Source organism: Musa acuminata, chromosome BXJ3-4, assembly GCF_036884655.1.
Source record: "Musa acuminata AAA Group cultivar baxijiao chromosome BXJ3-4, Cavendish_Baxijiao_AAA, whole genome shotgun sequence".
NCBI classification, from domain to species: domain Eukaryota; kingdom Viridiplantae; phylum Streptophyta; class Magnoliopsida; order Zingiberales; family Musaceae; genus Musa; species Musa acuminata.
Genome location: NC_088352.1, coordinates 38457501 through 38476534, shown reverse-complemented (window position 1 = coordinate 38476534; position 19034 = coordinate 38457501). Strand labels below are relative to the sequence as shown.

The following is a 19034-nucleotide window of genomic DNA, read 5'->3' as shown; positions in this document are numbered from 1 at the left end:
TTTTCTTTCTTTTTCTGGGTACACTAAACCAATTATTGGATTAAAGATCAATCTGGATATAAGATTCTCAACAGAAAGTAAGATTCTGGGAAGATTTAAGATTTTGGAATCCCAAATGCTTGTCCAGAACATGGATATATACATATATATATATATCTTCCACTGATACCAAACGAAAGAAACAGGGGTAGGAAGAAAAGATGGCCACAGCAAATAGTTTTATACTCAAACATGGGATCTCAAACTGATATCAAGTCACAGACAAAGCAACCACATAGAAAGAGTTAAACATGCCCTTATTATTACTAGAGAAATATGCATGGTGCCAAACCACAATCATGCGGAGCAGAGCCAGACCCTGCATATGAAATCTCCTTATCATAGTCGTTTTAGTACGGCGGTGTGGTGCTCCCTACTTTTTACCTCGAAGCTTCACCCCGAGCACCCTTTCCAGTTTGGTAATTATCTGTTGATTTGGAATGGCCTTCCCTGACTCGTATTCTTGAATCACTTGGGGCTTCTCATTGATTTGCTGTGAGATATTATGGGTGAGCTTAGATGTAATATGCAAGGAACTATTTGACCAAGAAGGCAACTGATAGAGACGATACCTGTGCAAGTTGAGCCTGGGTTAGCTTCTTGTCCAGCCGAGCTTGCATGAGATTTTTCTTCAGTTCAGACGGCACTCGCCCATCTTGTTGATAAGGAGAAAACATACAGATGAGGAACAAGTGAGGGAAAGAAGAACATCTTACCATCATAATGAAAAATGTGGAACATCAACCAAAGATCATCGTCAATCAAACAACTCGTGCATATAATTCACTGTAAATAGTATCAAATATGAAGATGGTCCAAATAGAAAATTCTGTCAAACATTATCTATTGAGACTACCGTCAATGTGGTTGATGGCATTGATTCTCAAACCTGATCTGCTAAGACTACCTACGATGTGCTGGCGCCCAGCTGAATACTGGCAAACCTGACTTGCTAAGACTACCTTCAACTTTGCAACTAGGAGCCAGCTTTTTAGACTTCATTTTGCCTTTTTTTTTTTAAATATCGAGGAAAGTCAATAATTATCACGCACAAAATAAATTTCAATCTAGCAATATAAGCTAGGCCTTTCTCTACTTCACCAAAATGTCAAAAGATAAATATGGTTGCTAAAAAATGTTGGAGGTCCAAGGCCAGATAAAGTATTCAAGATTTTGTGTCAAACTTCTGTATAGCCTTTTACTCTTAGTCAATACAGACCTCTATATCAAAGGGTTTCATCACCAACATGGTGTTACATGTAGGAGTTGGTCCCATCTTGGTGTCTCCTACTAAAGATAATTGCTTATTTTATGCTAAAAAGACCGTAAACATTTTGTCATGAGTTCTAATCATTGAGATAAGGCCTAAGAAACCAATTGTCATTTCTTGAATGCTTATGTAATGTTGCTAGGAGCAGAAAGTGGCAGGAGATAGTCGAACGACAACCAGCTTTTTGTTGCACGTCCTCAGATTGATAGACTTCACAAACAATAGTATGATTACCAAAAAGTTGTAATATGTAATTAAAGGATGTGATAACAAAACCATGTAATTCAAATAGAAGGTATTTTTAAGGTGACAGACAAATATGATGCTTTATGTAAATTTGTAGATGTTAAAACCTCAAAACTAGATGTGACAAACGACATGATTGTTCAATTTGTCACCAACGATAAAGATTTTGATTGGGTTATTATAAATCTCAAAGGCATAAGTTGTTAGAAAAGGGCCCAATCTATATTAACCCTAACATCTCTCACATGTAGGCCAGACTAGGCTTGACATGTGAAAGTGACAAGTAGGTGGTACAAGCCAATTAGAGAAAATAACATTGTGCAAATATTAATTAAACACAAAGTATAATGGAGAGGGACACATACACGATTCAAATTCATGCTTATTCTGATACTGTGATAAAGACAATAATTCGATCATCAGTAATCCTAACAACTCAAGCAGTTAAAAAAATGACAAAACATCTATATAAACTCTATCACCTAAATGATACTTTGATATATCCTACTAAAGCATCCAAATATTGTGAGGGATAATGGGCAGAGGCAGCAGCTGGGCCAAGGCTTTTGTTCTGAGGAAACACTATGCTGTAGCTAATGGTTTATTTCAACATTTCTTTATCGATGTTTCAGTGTTCTTCTGTATGTTATCAGCTAAACATGACAACCAAGTGCCTTGACGATGAGGGTGTTTGTTTATCTACTTATTTTGGCAGAGGAGATGGCAATTAGAAGGCGAAATTCCAAATGTGAAGAACATATGCCTAATAAATTTTGGTATTTTTGGACGACATTAAAGGAACCAACAAGATTCCAGCTACAGCAGACAAGATCCTAATCTTCTATATGAACAATCAAACATAAACGTAATAAAGAACATCAGATAACAAGCTGAAATCAACAGACCGAGATGAATATTAACAAATAGAAACATCGACGAACTCACGAGAAAGGTTCTCGGTTTCCTCATCCAGCTTCCTTGTATTCAGGGTCGTGCTGCTTGAAGCAGCCTTGTTGGTGCCAGCATTAGCTGCAAGGAAGAAACAAGTCAACGAAGCTCAATAAGCAGATCAAAGAATCAGATCGATCCCTCTCTCTCGTGCATACACTTCTTGACGGTCTCGATGTCGGCCCCGCTGCGGCGGGCGGCGTTGACGGCCTTCTCGTCCTTCTTGGCGGCGGCGGTGGGCGCCTTCTTGCGGAGCACAACGGGCTCCCAGTCCTGCGCGATCGGACCAGTCCCGGCCATCGACGTCGCCTCTCGGATCGAGGTTAGGGTTTCAAAGGCGAGATTTTTGCGACCAGCGGAGGAACGAGAGGTTGAGGGCGATGGTGGGTTGCGGGTGCTCCACGCGTTCATTTACCATGGCGTGCGGAGTTTACTGGGCTTGTCCTTTTTGAGGCCCAACTTGCACCCGGATCCGTTTGCAATCTCCGGATCGGGTCGGATCCTGGCCCAATATGAGCCCATACATTCTGCCCGTCTTCAGTGCATCATCTTCCTTCAATCTTGCTTGGAGGAATGATGCAGTCAGCTACACTGCAACTCAATTGAATCCAATGTCTGCTTGTCTCCAGTGCATCATCTTCATTGGATGACCCCAAGCAACTGTTAGAGAGAGAGAGCTGCAGGCCGAGGAATGAATTCGCATCTCATATTTCAGACTTTGGAGATGCAGGCCTTACAAGAACCTACTGAAACAGGAAAAGAGATCACAAATTACTTGCAAGTTGCTACAGATTTGCCGCAAATATTGCAAAGGAGAAGAATGAAAACCTCTGAAAAGCGCGCATGGCGACGCTGTGGCTTGGAAGGTTCGGCATTTGTTTTCTGCTCCAGATGAGTGAGAGCTTGTTTCCTAGGCTGTAAGCCAAGCCCCAAAAAGGACCATGGAGTTGGATTCTTCTTGGATGAGACCGAAGGCATGGTGTGGAGAAGCCAGGACTCTGATGGTGATTGAGGAAGCAGTAATGGCAGAGGAGACTGCAGGGGACTCACACTGTTCATGTCCGAGTCTTCTGCTTCAGGATGGTGAGCAACATCGGCATGCGTTTTCTTCAAATCTAGCCGGCTTCCATCTTCGATGTTGGTAGTGTTGCTTTCTTTGCCGGGAACTCCAAGAAAACCTCTCCCTTCGCGGAAAGGTGATGGAGGAGCTTCGTACCTGTAAGGTGATACTGCTCCACCGATAGAATGCCGGGCTGTCGGCGAATCGCCTGGACGGTTGGGTTTGCTTGTTAGTTTGGTGCCTTCATCTTCTTCTTGACTCGAGTTTTTGATCTGTGGGCGATGGATTTCTCTTCTCCTCGGCGGAGGCAGATGACGGCCGCGATGCTTCATCCCGGGGAACGGATTGAAGAGGCAAAATGAGCTCTTCAGAGAGAACTTTGGAAGCAACCCGCAAGCTCCCGAAGGCGTTCGGCCATGGTTGTCGTAGTCATCATCTTCTTCTTCACCGTCGTCGTCAGTGCTATGCGAAGGCCTTCGATGGTGGAGGAGAGGAGACCTTCTTAGATTCTCGCTCACAAGCCTGTCGGTCGCCCTCGTTGGCTCTCGGGCTGGAGTAGCCGCTTTCCTGAAGGTGTACTGCGGCGAGCCCGACGCCAGCGCCTGGGCGGCGGGCAAGAACCTTGCCATCATGAAGTCCTGCACCTGCGGCTCTCTCGAGGCGTGGGTCGAAGGCTTGGCGTGTTCGCGGAAACTACTGAGGCCGCTCACGCTGCAGTTCATGAGGAAGGATTCTGTCCTCGACAGCGCGTCCGGCGCGTCCGTGAATACGTCGCCGTCGTCGTCATCGTCGTCGTTGTTGTTTGTGTTGTTGGGCGCCTGAGTCGGCTGCTGCTGTGACCTATTGTCCGCCTTCAAGTCCTCCTCCTTGGCCGCTTCAGGGGATGCTGCGGCGCCTTCACTGGGATTGAAGGCGGCGGGTTTATGAATCCTGATACTACTGCCGAGCTTCGCGGGCGGCGCCGTGGCTTCCCGTGAAGAATGCAGCTCCTTGACCGTCGGTTGCCTGCCGCCACCACTCTTCGGCTGGCCGGGCGTCTGCTCCCAGACGAAGGGGACGACGCCGGGGTTGCACACAGGGCCGGACTTCAACTCCGACCTGTAGAAAGGGAGCGAGAATCTACGCGGCGGTGGCTTCCTGCCGCTCTCTCCACTCCCATAAGCGGGTGGAACCGAAGAAGAAGAAGCCGCCGCCGCCGCCGCTTCAGCAGAGAGTCGCCGGACGGAGAGGAGCGGGGCGTCGAAGTCGAGCTTCTTGTCCTCCATCAAATTCTTCACCATCTTCGCGCATCGATCAGACTCCAAGATCCAATCTTTCTCCACCCAAACACACCCAGCAGTGTCGCAGTCGAAGAAAAAGCAGATCTTGAATCAAAGAAATCATTAAAATGAATCCGTGAACGAGTTCTTCAAAAGGATAGAAGGCGGAGAGGACGAGAGAAAGGATTCAAACTGTGAAATGCTTGGAATAGAATGTAGCGCGGTGGACCGAGACAACTTCTACTCCGGATTTGCGTGAGCCGACCTTAAATTAGATTGAGTGATTCATTAACTTTGATGGTAGATTTAGACCTGAAGATTTAGGTAGACTCCATGAATGACGCTGCCGTTGGCCTTCGACTGAAGCGTTGACATCGTGGGCTGAAAACAAAGAACGAGATCCTCGATTCACGCGATTGCTCGTTGTTGGAGCCGAAGGAGAGTTGACTGTAGCGAGTCAACAGGAAAGAAAGCAGTGCGATATGTGGGTCAGATGGAGGCTCACGTGTTCGTCATTAATTATCCGATCAACGTGACGTTGGACGTCGTCGCCGGGCACAGAAGTAGGCAGCGATGAAGGCGAGATCTGCCTTCGACTGTTGACTGCTGTGCAGATGACGGCAAATAACAAATAATATTAAGAATAATAAATGATAACATAATATGAAGAACAATAACAAAGAATTTAGGTATTTTTTAGGGTTTTTTTAATTATAAGAAATTTTCATCGTATTAAAAGACATATATATCTTTCGAAGAATTTTAATAAATATAAATGAAAACCTTTTCCTACGTCCCGCGGGCCCCCTTTCTTGGCTCACAGGGTATGGGTAAACCCTTGGGGCAATAGAACGCAAAAGGCACATCATTTTGCTATTTTTGGGAGAATATAAGCGATTTAGTCGAATTTTTGATGGCTTCACATCGGCTTCTTCCTTCACCCCGTCGACTCATCTCTCCTCTTCCGTCCTCGTGGGATCCGACCATCGCGTGGAATGGCCAACAGCAATCTTCCTCGAAGGATCATCAAGGTAAAGTTCCTCGATCTGAACCCTTTCCGATCGGTGATCTCCCGTCTTCCCCTTCAGACCTCGAGGAGAGAGGGAATGTTCTTAGGGTTTCGTGTTTTGTTCTCTGATCTTGGCTTCTTGATTCTGTCATACGAACAGGAGACGCAGCGGCTTCTCAGCGAACCAGGTTTGTTTCGGCTCGTCTGTTCTGATCTCATGCTGGATTTCTCTGATGATGAGCTTGGGGTTGTGGATTGTCATCGGGGGAATGCTTGGCGTGTTATGGTTTTGGTTGACGCGTTCTATTGTCTTCTGCAGCTCCGGGAATAAGTGCTTCCCCGTCGGAAGACAACATGCGCTACTTCAACGTGATGATTCTCGGGCCGTCCCAGTCTCCGTATGAAGGTAAAGTTGTGGATTGTGATCATTGGTCTGACTTGTTACTAAATTCATCTGTAGCGTGTGCTTACAGTTGCAAATAAGATTCTTCTGTTATAAATAGTTGGATCACTTCATCAATTCACTCTGCAAAACTACAGATCCTGGTAAACTTTCTTCAAGATGGCATCTGTATAGGATGAGTTTTCGCTCTTTGTGACGTCATTAATGTGAATTTTTCAGCACACTAGACCTAGATGCTTTATTTCTTTGATATCCTAATTAATCCCATACTGGAAGTGGAAGGTGGGTTGTGTTAGTAGACAGACTTGGTGTGGTTATGATAGCTCAGGGTTATGTATTTTGAGCTATGTGACTAGAGACCCAAGTGGGAAGGGGTTAGTTATACATGGTGAAAGAGTATCTTTATAGAATATAATATCCTCTCGATATATTTAGTACACATATTATATAGTCCTTCCATATACAGTGTTCTAAAATGATGTACTGTTTTTAAAGGAAGATTAAGTTTATCTGTTAATTTTCAGAACATAATATGACAGTAGCAACATCGACAATGAATTCTTGTATACATTGATTTTGCAAATTTATGTGACAAGCAAAATTTACATATCAAAGAGCTCTAGAAAGACAAAAGAGGTGTAAGTTGAAAGTATGCCTTTACAATCTAGTTGCATCTATGTGAGTGATGATACTCCAAAGAACGATAATCCAATGAAAATTATCTGCATATTCTATGGTAGATCTATAAGTCAGAAGCACTTACTGATCTGATACCATTTGAACAGAAAAAAACTTGCACAGGGAACCATCTACACTAATTTTAACAATGAACATGTTGCAACAGTTATGAATATGTCATCCAAACAAGCAACTGTTATCAAAAACTTAAATCTGAATATCATTATCCATGAAACATTGTGTCTATTTATAAATATAAAAAGCAAGTTTTAGTTTTAGATATATTTGGTCAACTCCCATCACAAATTAAGGCTCGACCACTGACATCGCAGTAGATTCAACACAGATAATTAAATATATCTAGATTTAATGTTGTAATCCTCAATCTTGGTGTAAGCCTGTTAGTTATAGATCTCTACAAACTAGTCTTGTGTTCTTTACGAGCTTCTTTGTGTACATTTTTTTTATTAAATCTTGAAGTGTCTTTTGAAACTTGGACTGAAATTGAACTAGAGCATATTCTTCAATGAGGCTTTTGAAGTAAAATAACCAATTAGTTATATTCAAAATCGGTTTCAGGAACATTTACTGTGTTCAATGTTCATTTTATTTTAAGTATGTTCTACGTATTTATCAAAAGGTATTGATTCAAGTTTCTAGTAACATTTTGTTCTTCCAATATATATACTTATATGAAGTATTTTCTCCCCTTCATGTCTGACTTTGACCTTGTTTGTTAGGAGGAGTATTCAAGCTTGAGTTGTTTTTACCCGAAGAATATCCAATGGCTGCCCCAAGGGTATGATGATATGACTACGTATACATCTTGATTGTATTGTTTAGAGCCATTATTGTGGATGTGTTTAAGTCAAACACATAAAATTGGTGTTCAACAGAGTTGTGCATTTTGAAGATTTATCTTATTTCAGTTCCTGTTTATATTTAGGGTTGGCTAGACCTATTTGTTTGATGGTTCTCCATGCTGATGAGATAAGGTTGACATCATCATGAGCATAGGCACTCAGGCATAACAGTTCACTGTCAGGAGTTATGAACACTGTTAGGTGGACTTTGTTAAATTGTAAGAAACTTACGAACGGTGGGTACACTGTTAGGAGTTATGACATAACAGTATACTGTAAGGTAGATAATAGGAACATCTAGCTTCGCTCACTCGGTATATATTTTTAAATAAATAAAAAAAAGAGTGTACCCAGGTTGCCACCAATTCGGGGTCTAGGGAGGGTCAATGTATGTGGTCTTATCTTTAAATATTTTAAAGATACTGTTTTCATGACTTGAACCCTAGGCTCCTAGGTTGCAAAGGAGCAACATTACCGTTGTACCAAGTGTCGCTTCGCTCGCCTCGAGTGTTTTGGCATGTTCTGGCGTCTAGCGCTTTTGAAAACACTAGCATGATATTCAAAACCATCACAATGACATTAATCGGGTCTGATCTCATTTTGTGAGAATTATTATATCAATGTATCTGTTAAATTTGACTTTCCTCAGTCATGTAATATAGTTTCAATGCCAAACAATGAAATAGTTCAACCTTAAAACATACATATTCCAAAAACAAATAGCTGTTCATGCTTGTACTTTTGCTGTATCATTGGCTGTTGCATTTGAATTTTTAAAAATACCAACGACAACAAAAGGAAGGTGCCAACTATTTGGGGTCATCTGGCTGTATTAAGCTTTCCCTTCCACTGAACCCTGTTAAGTGCAATATCATTCTCTCTCTTTTTCTTACATCACTCAATTTTCCCATATTGTTACACATTCATGCTTCCCCTCTTTTCCCAAAGCAGATGAACTTTCTTTCCATTAAGATTTCCTAACTAAATCTTCTGAACTGCTCTAAAATGATTTACTTAATTTTGATACGTGAACCTTAAAAATCTTTATTTCTGACATCAAAACAACTGCGTAGGGGCTACAGGTAGAGACATTAACTGAATCCCGGACAAGCATGTGACTATTTTTGAACATGCAAGTATGCTTGTCAATCTAAATGAAGAAACATTGAAAGACAAACTTTTCCTTGTGCATCTGTGTATTGAAAGACAAGTTATATCATGTCATTTGGCTTCGTAAAATGGCAGGAAAATTTCATATCTGCCTTTTTATTTTGTGGCAATTCTTTTAAATTTGTAAATTTACTCTCTCTCCTTCCTTAATACATAGTATTAGTATTACCTTATAGGAAAAATGTTTGAATCTCAAAGCTAATTTTAATGATTAATTCTAAATTTCCAGAGACATGAAATTTGATTTTTTTTTATTTGTTTGTTTTGTCTTGTTTTGTTGTGCATCTGGAATCTCTGATGATATCCAACTAGCTACTATTATTTTTGTGATGAACTTCGCTTGATGCCTTTGTATTGTGTTGGTAATATTTTAGGACAATAACGTAGCACGAGATGATAGCCTTTGTCAACTCTTGCATTAATGGCTGATATCAAGCAACATTGTCAATTTTTGATTCATTTTTATTTTTATCTTGAATTTGCACTTTCTGATTCATCATCTGAAGTTGCAACATCCATGCTTCAATGTTATATTTTCTTTAGTTATCCATTGTAATATCTATTGGCATTCAAGCCTTTATTTCTCATACTGGGCATCAGAACACAAGCATTACCAAGAGTATTTGATTGGTCTAATCTTTCCATGACCTTTGAGTTTCTCTTTCTTTTAATCATGCTGTGCATGCTGAGTCAGCTACCCTTGCTGTTTTAATTGTCTGTGAAACAGGTCCGCTTCCTCACCAAAATTTATCATCCTAATATTGACAAGGTTAGCAGATCATTCATTCTTGTTCTTTCGCAGTCACTGTGATTTCACTTAATTACTAGCTTTTTGCAGCTTGGAAGAATATGCCTAGACATTCTAAAAGACAAGTGGAGTCCAGCTCTCCAAATTAGAACAGTACTTCTCAGGTGACCATCGTTTTCTTGGCTGTTTCATTTACCCTGTGGAATAACCAGAAACTTAATTCTCAGTTTTTTGTGAGTACAATCCTGTAATGCATTTGCTTGCATTGTACCCCTGAAATATGTGCTCCATAATTTTCTTTTTACTTTTTGCATGTGTTACTGCTCAGGTTATTTCTTAAAGTATATAGCTGATCAAAGACAAACATAAATGCTTGCTCTCACAACTCTGCATTTCCTTTATCATGTGTTCTGGGGTTGATCTTCTACGAGGCATTTATCTCATACTTTCCATCTGTTTCCCATAAATTGGGTTGAGAGGTTGAGACAAGTAAGTTGAAGGGCAGAGGAGTTTCTAGGGATGAGGAGTGTGGTAATCAGTAAACTTCCACAGTGAAAGCATGGGTTTGATTGTCATCAAATTAGTCCATGGTACAGTAAGTAGCTGCAGAGAGCTTATAACACCAGAGCCATGCATGCAAAAAGGCGGTAGATTGAGGGGCATACATGCATTTGTGACTATAGTTCTTGTTTCTCCTTGATGACTCTCTGTCTCACATATGCTGATGATAAAACTACTTAATGCTATTTGAACAATTATTAACGAGCATGTAATGAAGCCCGTCTTATGTGTAACTGCAAAAACTTCCCCTACCTGTTGCCATTCCTAGGATGAGTACATTATTGCGTACCACATGCATCTGATCCTTTACTTTTGGACATAGGATCCCTATATGGATCATCATGATTATACTTCATTAAATTATACTGATTTTTCAAGAGCTTGTACTTAATTTAGCTGTTGGCTTCTTGAGTTTATAAAGTTTCTCAATTTCTTGAATCTAAATCTAATATCAATTGGTTTTATTTTCTCTAGTATTCAAGCTCTTCTCAGTGCCCCAAATCCAGATGATCCACTTTCAGACAACATTGCAAAGCATTGGAAGACAAACGAAGCAGAAGCAGTGGAAACAGGTAAGCATGATGATGATGATGATGATGATTATTATTATTATTTGAAGAAGCAGCTTGATGCTTATTTCTGCATTAATATTTGCTGATTATATTTCTTTTCATGGAATTTTATTGGACATTGCAGCCAAGGAATGGACCCGTCTATATGCTTCTGGGGCATGAAATGGACAACACTATCCATTTCATGACAGCTACAGTGGAGTTTTAACAAAAAGGTGCTGGTTGCTTTTGACAAATGAAACCGTGATCTTGGATGCATAACTAAAAGCTTTAGATATTTCAATTTCCTCTGTTATCCTATATGGTGTATATTGCTCTGAGGCTCTACCTCATCCAGTTTGTAAGAGGACTCTGAAGTTTGCAAACTAATAAGAACCAAGAAGCAAATTCTTGCTTCGCCTGTGTGGGACTGCAGAAATACCATAGAAGGTGTTTTGAAGTCTTAAAGCACACAACAGATTAACAGTTTATATGCTTGCCAGTCATCTGCAATTATGCAGATCCAAGAATTGTTCCTATGAGCAAATGAATACTCGTTAGATTTCCAAATTATATACTGTAGCGTTTTCAGTAAAGCTTTTTTACCTCAAGGCTGCAGATTCTTTCTGGCAGAACATATATGATCTGGCATTGCAGGCGTTCTTTTTTCAACTTTGCAGTTACTCTTAGTTGTGTTATTATCTTGATGCACTTAGCATTCTCATTGGGCCTCTTCAGTATTTGTTTTGCTCACAGCAACTTCCAGGCTAATCTGTGGTGGTCATTCAGTTTCATCAGAGTTAGCAATTGTGCCCAAGCATCTCCGAGAAGTAGGTTGCGTCAGCGCTACACTGTATTTGCTTGTTTGATGGAGGCTTATGGAAGAACGATGAACTACAATGGAGCATGGGGGATCAAAGATAACCCAGTTTGTGCCCTGTGGTTCCTACAAATCAACCCCTGGTTCCATTTTTTGCGCTTTAGCTGCCATCGCCAAACTCAGCTTGTAACAGATGTTGTTCTGCTAGTGCTGTTATCAGCATTCCCACCCGGCCTTGTGCACGTTGGAGCAGCTTGGGCGGCTCCATCGAGGCCACTGCAAGGATGGTTGTGAGCTGCTCTGCTTATTGATTGGATCATATTATTAGCGAACAATGGGAGATCAAATGCTCAGGATGAGCTACAGCTCAGCTGTGTTATTGAAAGGGAACCTGCTGTGATGATGCCGCAGATGCTGGTACTGGTAGGGCCACCTTCTTCCTGAGGAGCCAATAAAGTCGAATCAAAGAAGGTCATGAAGAAAGGGAAACGAGTGAGTCGTGTTCTGTTGGACTGTTGAACTGAGAGTAATGCTGAATCCGTCCTCAAGTTCTTTTATTAGTTTGATTGCTTGTTGCGACGTAATGCGCAATGATGACACATCCTTAACAATGAATGGCTCTTGAAATGTGCAGGCTTTGTGATTAGAGATGCTATTTCCAAGTGCCTGCCTTGAGGATGCAGCAGGTACTGGGGAGAACAAATCCAGTTTATACTGTGAGGCAGCTGCCATTTGTGGATGCAGGTGTTGAAAAGTCAAATCCTGTGTTGCCTGTGTTATACGTGTGGCGGGAAGTGTTTTGATGGCGGGCAGAGCGTCGGTGTGCCTCAGCGGCAGTCACCGCTCGACCTGAAGACCACAGGCCGACAGCGTGCACCGCCATGTCGCCCCGAAGTGTCCCCCCGTGCTGCGTTGCAAGTGGTAATCAATGGCCTTCTTCTTCTTGCTCGCCATCAAATCATTTCACGCTCGTGATCTCGGCGCCTGTGATCTGACGCAACGCCATGGTCGGTGTCTTCAATGCATTAAGAGGAAGAAAGGCACGATGGTGGCCGACAAGAAGACCAGGCTGAGCACAGCCAGGGAGGAGCTCAATGAAGAGAAACCTCAACGGGAGAACAAGTCGATGGATGCCTTTGAAGTAGTATCGAGGGAAGAGGAGAAAATGACAGCCATTGAGAGAAGAAACGATGATGAGGACGACGCGGCGATCGCTGCAGAGGAAGAGGAAAAGGAGAGCAAAGCAGTGGCGGTGCTTCCTGTGAGCCCGGTGGTAGACCACCTAAAGGTCAAGCTGTTGGAGAAGGAGAAGGAAGCGGAGATTCTCGTGGTAGAGAATGCGATCTTGAAGACGAACGCCGAGGCGGAGGCGAAGAAGATGGCGGGCGCAGCACGGGCAAAGGAAGCGGAGCTCATGGCGAAGCTGGAGTCGACGGAGGAGGAGCTCAAAGCGAGCAGAGCCAAAGCGGACCGGCTGGCGGAGCAGCTGGAGGCGGCGGAGGGGGCGAAGGCGGCGCTGGAGGCGGAGATGAGGCGGCTGAGGGCGCAGACGGAGCAGTGGCGGAAGGCGGCGGAGGCGGGCGCCGCGGCGCTGGACGAGGAGGGGAGAAGCTGCGGGTCGATGGACAGGCGCCTCGAGGCCTGGCACGTCGGTTGGGGGTCGCCACTGATGGCAGGGGACATGGACGACGACGGTGCTGGCGGGGCGGCGTGCGGCGGGATAATGAAGGGAGGCGGAGTTTGGACGGTGGTAGACATTTGGAAGAAGAAGAAGAAGGGGGGACAGCAGCAATGAAGCACGAGAGGGAAGAGGAGGGAGTGACTGCATGGCTCATCATCACGGCGCCTTTTGCATTCGTCTCCATGTTGGTTGCAAATTACTGCGTTTAAGTGTGTTCTGTTTTATTACCCTCTCCTTTTGGACACTTAAAAACTACAATGATCAGATCGAAGACTAATGTAAGGCTGCATACGATCAACAATATGTATTTGGATCGTCTTCTCATTTAGGCGATCTGTGAGTCACAAAAAAGACTGAACAAAACATATGATGCTTCCAATATCAAATCATAGCATCATCTATCAAACATCTAATGAAAAATGCAACAAAGATGAGTTGAACAAACCTACTAGCAATACATGATCTATCAAACAAAATGGTCTTCCGTTCTACAATAAGGACAATGCAAATTTTAAACATCTTAGACCACATTTAAAACCTCAAACAAAAACACAAATTCCCAGCAAGAACCATCTCGTTTAGTGTCATGCTCAACAACTTGTCCGTGTAGTCAGTAAGCGTGTGATAACCTGCTGTTTCGGTATGTCGGGATAACAGTTGTCTCACCTCTTAAACCTAAGATGAGCAGCAACCAGCTTTCTTAACAGCGGATACATCATCCTTGGTGCCGACATTGATCGTCTGACCCTTCGGCAAATCCGCTGGATCATCACCAGCTTCAAGTGACTTCCTGCTCATCACTCGATATATCTGGGTCAGCACTTCAGTAAAGGCATTTTCCACATTCATTGATTCCAGAGCAGATGTCTCCATGAAGAACGCGTTCTCCTTCTCAGAAAAATCCTTTGCATCCTCAGTATTAACAGCCCTAAGATGTCGTAGATCTGCCTTGTTTCCCACTAGCATGATCACAATATTGGAATCAGTGTGATCTCTGAGTTCCTTCAACCATCTCTCTATGTTCTCAAATGTCACATGACGTGTGATATCATAGACAACTAGCGCACCAACTGCTCCCCGATAATATGCACTTGTGATCGCTCGGTATCTAATTTAATGTAACATAGGAGGAGTTAGTAGTCTGTATATGGTATACACCATAGGCCACTATAACAGATATAGTCCAACGAAAATTTTGTGCTCAACACATCTAACATAAATGCACATAATAATGTTTTCTTACCAAGTGGTGCTGCAAACTTGAGAGCAATACAATTTGCAAAGATATCAAACTGCGTGTACGAAAGATTCTCATTTTCACTATTAAATACAGCCAAAGCTAAGAAACCTTTCACAATTCTAACACCAGGGAAGACAAAGGAGAGGATTTCACCAAGAGAATAAGACATATGTCATAGTTAACTGATTAAAATGAAATTATTCACTGAGAAAAATGGAATATTTCCGTGGATAATCAAACATGAAGGCATGAACTCTTTGTAAATTGGGAATACATAAAAGATCAATTTGTCAACCGAGAGAATACATCAACTATACAAGTGTTTCAAGCACTGCTAGAAGAAAAAGGAATTGTACTAAAAAGCTAATAAATAAAACAATGAAGTTAAGGAAAATTTCTAATTTAGAAAACATATAATCCTCTATATACTTTTCCTCACAAAACAGAAGCTCATGCACTGGGACACTTCTTCTTTACCTCTGTATATGCCTTCACAAAAGATGAAGCAAACAAGGTAAACAAGAGATCTTATCTTTCTATTAGAAAAATGGAAGAAAAGAACACCTATATGAAAAAAATTTGCTATTTCTCTTTTTTTTTTGTCTATTGATGTTCCCTACAAATATATTAAGTGGATTCCAACAAATTCTTATCCATCCCCTCTAAGAAGACTTAACTGCCATCTTCCAAGTGAAGGATCTCAAGCAATAATGCTTCACCGTGCTGACCATACATGGGCCATTATAGCATCGAGCTTATAGAGTGCAGGATGATTGGCTAGATTGTGAAAATGGAAGTCTGGATCTAGAGATGATGACCTAACATATAAGAATTCGCTGGTGATGCACAAATTGAGGATTTTAGGGAAGTAAAAGCTCAGCTTTCTTGCCCTATCTGATGCATCGATATGGCAATTGACCTCTTGCTCTGCATTGGGTAAATGGAGAGAGGTTTGCGGTGAGTGTTTAACTCACAGCCAACATCCACATATGGTTTGTTTCACTTTTCAGGATTTCTTGAAGAGGTAAAATGAAATGAAGTATATCTATTGTAGGTATGACAGTGTGAAGATCAAGGGGTTCTTACACAATGTTTTCAGAGCATGCACAACTTAGGTATAACACAGTGAAAATCTAGGGTTCCACCTTAGCTACCGAAACGAGTGTTGTGATTCTTCCTAAGATAAGAACAAGTGATCTAGATGAGTTCGGTTCTAGGGTTCCACCTTAGCTACATGATCAGGAACCAGGTATTGAAACTCTAAATTCCTTTCAGGCACAAAATATACACTGATGAAATAGAAAGTTGTCCACAAGGTAATGCTATCTACCTTTCTACAATAATGCCATGAGTCATAATCATAAAACATCCGACCTTAATAGTAAGTTTTCTTTCGTGCTTTGAATTTTTCCCCGACGACTACACAGATATTACCATTGAAAAGAAATAAAGCCCAAAAAAAAATCAAGAAATCTGACGGGGAAGGCAGAGCGCCGTTCATATCAAGGAAAAGAAAAGATTTTGGACAAGATCTGATGCACAAAACCCTAATTTTCGTACAACAGAATAACCAGAGGTTACAACCGGAACCACGTCCCACGCCGGATCTGAAACCGAAGCACCCAAGGCCGATGAACAGAGAAGGCAAAGAAAGAAATGGAGAGATCGGATCCAAGTAACAACAGATAAATCGTAGCAGGGAGGTCAAGAATCCGAACCTCTCTTGGCCAGCGGTATCCCAAATCTGGGCCTTGATAACCTTGTCCTCCACGCGAATGCTTCGGGTGGCGAACTCGACGCCGATGGTGGACTTGGACTCGAGGCTGAACTCGTCCCGGGTGAACCGCGAGAGCAGGTTCGATTTTCCGACGCCGGAGTCCCCGATCAGCACAACCTTGAAAAGGTAGTCGTAATCATCGTCCGCCCTGTACGCCATCCCGCCACCACTACCACCGTCGCCGGCCGCAGCAGCAGCAGCACCACCACCGCTTCCAGCGCCTTCCGCCGGAAATCAGATCCCGCAAACCCTTCTACCGCCCTTTTCCTTCTCTTTGGGCGAGGAGCTGCGACTCGTCGTCGCCGCCGTCGTCGCTAGGGTTCTTGCCGTCGAATCCGGTCGAGGTCAAAAGCTTATCGGTACATTTGTATATATATCCCTGAACAGATCATTTTGCCTTCCGCAATATATATTTGCAAATACAACCCGCTCTAAAGGTTATATTACATAAAGTTATATTTGCAATACATAAGTGACGTGTGATAACATTTTCATATGTACCCCTAAAAGATTATTATTTGTATATATACCGCTAAAAGGAAGGCAACTTCACCTAAACGCACTTCAAGATTTCATATTTCTACATTTACCCCTTCATTCGCATCAACACTGTGGGGTTTCACTGCAAAAGGACAACTATGCCCTTATCATTAAATATTGATGATATATATGACCACATAAATCCAATTGATATAAAATATAACCCAATTATAATGATAGACAAGATTAGATTGAATCTCATGCGCCACTTCTTAGGTTTAATCTTGATCACAAATGTTAAAAGACAATGTAACAATATATAGGTTTATTATAATAATATACAATGCATGCAATGTTGGGGGGTTTCTACCCATGTCTTTATCTTCTTTTGGTGGAGTAGTTCTTGTCCAAGTTGGTCCTTTGATTTCCATATTATGTTCCTTTCTTGTTAATTGATGTTCTTTGAGGTGTTGTTGGGGATTTTCTTACTAGATTTCTATCATAGTTGAGTAATTCTTGTACAAAGTTGACTATTCATGCATACTTTTCTTGTTTGTCTTTTCTGTTGACTCTATTTTGTTCCTTAGAATCTTCAAATTGTTTATTTTAAAATGGGTTTATCATAAACAAGAAGGAGAAATAATTAAATAGTTCATTTACTAAATGAATCATCTTATTGCTTGCAGGATGAGAGATAGAAAGGTCATACTGAATAAACACTGTACCATTTAAATCAATTTTAAGATGCATTTTCTTGTTGGCAGGATTCAGAATAACCATCAAACATCTCTAGATGAACCCATGAAATCACACCAAGCAAAGAAATGTCACTGAATTCTGTCAGAAATCCAATTCACTTTATCCTTTCCCCTTGATGACTGTATGTATCCATGGGATTGTTCTATTGGATTCTATTACAAAGACTAATCTTCAACCAATTCTCTTGTACACCATTTTGCTGTTCACTTCTCATTGTACCTTGTCCAGCACACATCCTTGTAATCCATTCAAACTCTGCTGTTTGTAACTCTAAATTTGGGTTTTGGTGCATTATGTCCATTACTCTCTAATTTTCACTTCTGGAGTGAATCAAGAAAAGAATTGACAGATTGCATTCAAAAGGATTAGTTTCAGCTGATGCAGTGACTACATTTGTTGTTATTGCACTGATTCTGCTGGCACTGTTGTTGCTGCTAATGTTATCCCCATGGTTTGGAGCAATGGTGGAGTAATGACATGCTGCTCCAATAGGCTCTTCAAAGTTCATCAACATGCAGCTAAGGTCTGACACACATCTCCACCTTTTTTTAGCAATGGTGAGCTTATTGGATATGCTCTTCTCAAGTATGCTTCTGTTACTTTCTTCTTTCTATGCTTCTGCATAAGTTGTAAATGCCACAATATCTCAATCTAAATTGTATGTTCAAGTTACTGTACTCATAGACTCAATAGGAACAAGTAGAAGTGAAACCACATTGCAATCCATTCTTATATGAGCTTCTTTTCTTCTTATCATCTCCTTTGGTACCAAAGCCTTTTAATACCAATCAATCCAAACACTCTACTCACAAAAATGTGAGCACTTATATGTTATGCATCCACTTTACTGATCTTATCAGTTCATCATATGAGACAATTCATCATATCTGAATACCCAACAAAGGAAAATTCCCACATCCTCTACTCCAATTGTTTCTGCTTCTTTGACTACTTCATGTTCTTGAAATTTGCAAGTGGTGCCTTTCTTTTTTTCTTTTTTTTCTTAGAAATTCTATAGAGATAAAATTCTGGAGGCAATGTAAGACCAAAGGAAACTGCATGCAACTGTAGGATTGAGCATTATTTCTTACTGATGGAAGATGATGCTGTCTTCCTCCTAGACAACATAAATGCCATGGCTTGTCCTCTTTCATCTACAAAACTGTACCTGCTAAACTGCAAGTTTGCAAGGTTTACATGAACTCTTGGATTAATTTCATTTTCAGTGATACCTTTATCACAAGGAAGAATTTCCAAATAGTTCCTGGATTCTGAATTAATTCAGAAAGGCTATTGATTAATTCTTGACCTGACAAATCTTATTCTCAACAGCCAACCTATCAACCATGATGACATACTCAAAGGACACCACAAATCTGACATGGTACAGCAAGATTGACCTGTTCTATGACTGGATCTTTTGAACAAGTCTGCAAAAGAAGTTTTAGTGTGAAGGAGATGCATAGAATGAT

At 41.4% G+C, this 19034-nt stretch overlaps 5 protein-coding genes across 6 annotated transcripts; 2 read left to right on the top strand and 3 right to left on the bottom strand.

Moving 5' to 3' along the window:
* Nucleotides 1-188: 188 nt before the first annotated feature.
* LOC103975005 (multiprotein-bridging factor 1b) lies at nt 189-2929 on the bottom strand. Its single transcript, XM_009389945.3, has 4 exons — nt 2662-2929; nt 2501-2584; nt 612-694; nt 189-532 (listed from the first exon to the last, which is right to left on the bottom strand). The coding sequence occupies exons 1-4, from the start codon at nt 2912-2914 to the stop codon at nt 413-415; spliced, it is 540 nt and encodes a 179-aa protein (XP_009388220.2). The 5' UTR covers nt 2915-2929; the 3' UTR covers nt 189-412.
* Nucleotides 2930-3120: 191 nt separating this feature from the next.
* LOC135636692 (uncharacterized) lies at nt 3121-4983 on the bottom strand. Its single transcript, XM_065148596.1, has 2 exons — nt 3332-4983; nt 3121-3249 (listed from the first exon to the last, which is right to left on the bottom strand). Exons 1-2 carry the CDS (start codon nt 4841-4843, stop codon nt 3247-3249), a joined length of 1515 nt encoding a protein of 504 aa, XP_065004668.1. The 5' UTR covers nt 4844-4983; the 3' UTR covers nt 3121-3246.
* A 730-nt stretch (nt 4984-5713) lies between these two features.
* Nucleotides 5714-11030, top strand: LOC135636328 (ubiquitin-conjugating enzyme E2 36-like). The gene is made up of 8 exons (XM_065148012.1): nt 5714-5853; nt 5992-6019; nt 6151-6237; nt 7653-7711; nt 9673-9714; nt 9784-9857; nt 10729-10826; nt 10951-11030. Exons 1-8 carry the CDS (start codon nt 5818-5820, stop codon nt 10986-10988), a joined length of 462 nt encoding a protein of 153 aa, XP_065004084.1. The 5' UTR covers nt 5714-5817; the 3' UTR covers nt 10989-11030.
* A 535-nt stretch (nt 11031-11565) lies between these two features.
* Nucleotides 11566-13610, top strand: LOC103977593 (interactor of constitutive active ROPs 1). Of its 2 annotated transcripts, none has more exons than XM_018828902.2 (3): nt 11566-12117; nt 12260-12546; nt 12656-13610. In XM_018828902.2, exons 2-3 carry the CDS (start codon nt 12364-12366, stop codon nt 13418-13420), a joined length of 948 nt encoding a protein of 315 aa, XP_018684447.2. In that variant the 5' UTR covers nt 11566-12117; nt 12260-12363; the 3' UTR covers nt 13421-13610. The 2 variants fall into 2 exon arrangements, with proteins under 2 accessions (XP_018684447.2, XP_018684444.2); XM_018828899.2 differs by having other exon boundaries at nt 11566-12151.
* A 131-nt stretch (nt 13611-13741) lies between these two features.
* On the bottom strand, nt 13742-16653 carry LOC135636326 (ras-related protein RABA1f-like). Its single transcript, XM_065148011.1, has 2 exons — nt 16265-16653; nt 13742-14414 (listed from the first exon to the last, which is right to left on the bottom strand). Exons 1-2 carry the CDS (start codon nt 16480-16482, stop codon nt 13982-13984), a joined length of 651 nt encoding a protein of 216 aa, XP_065004083.1. The 5' UTR covers nt 16483-16653; the 3' UTR covers nt 13742-13981.
* Between the last annotated feature and the right edge of the window lie 2381 nt (nt 16654-19034).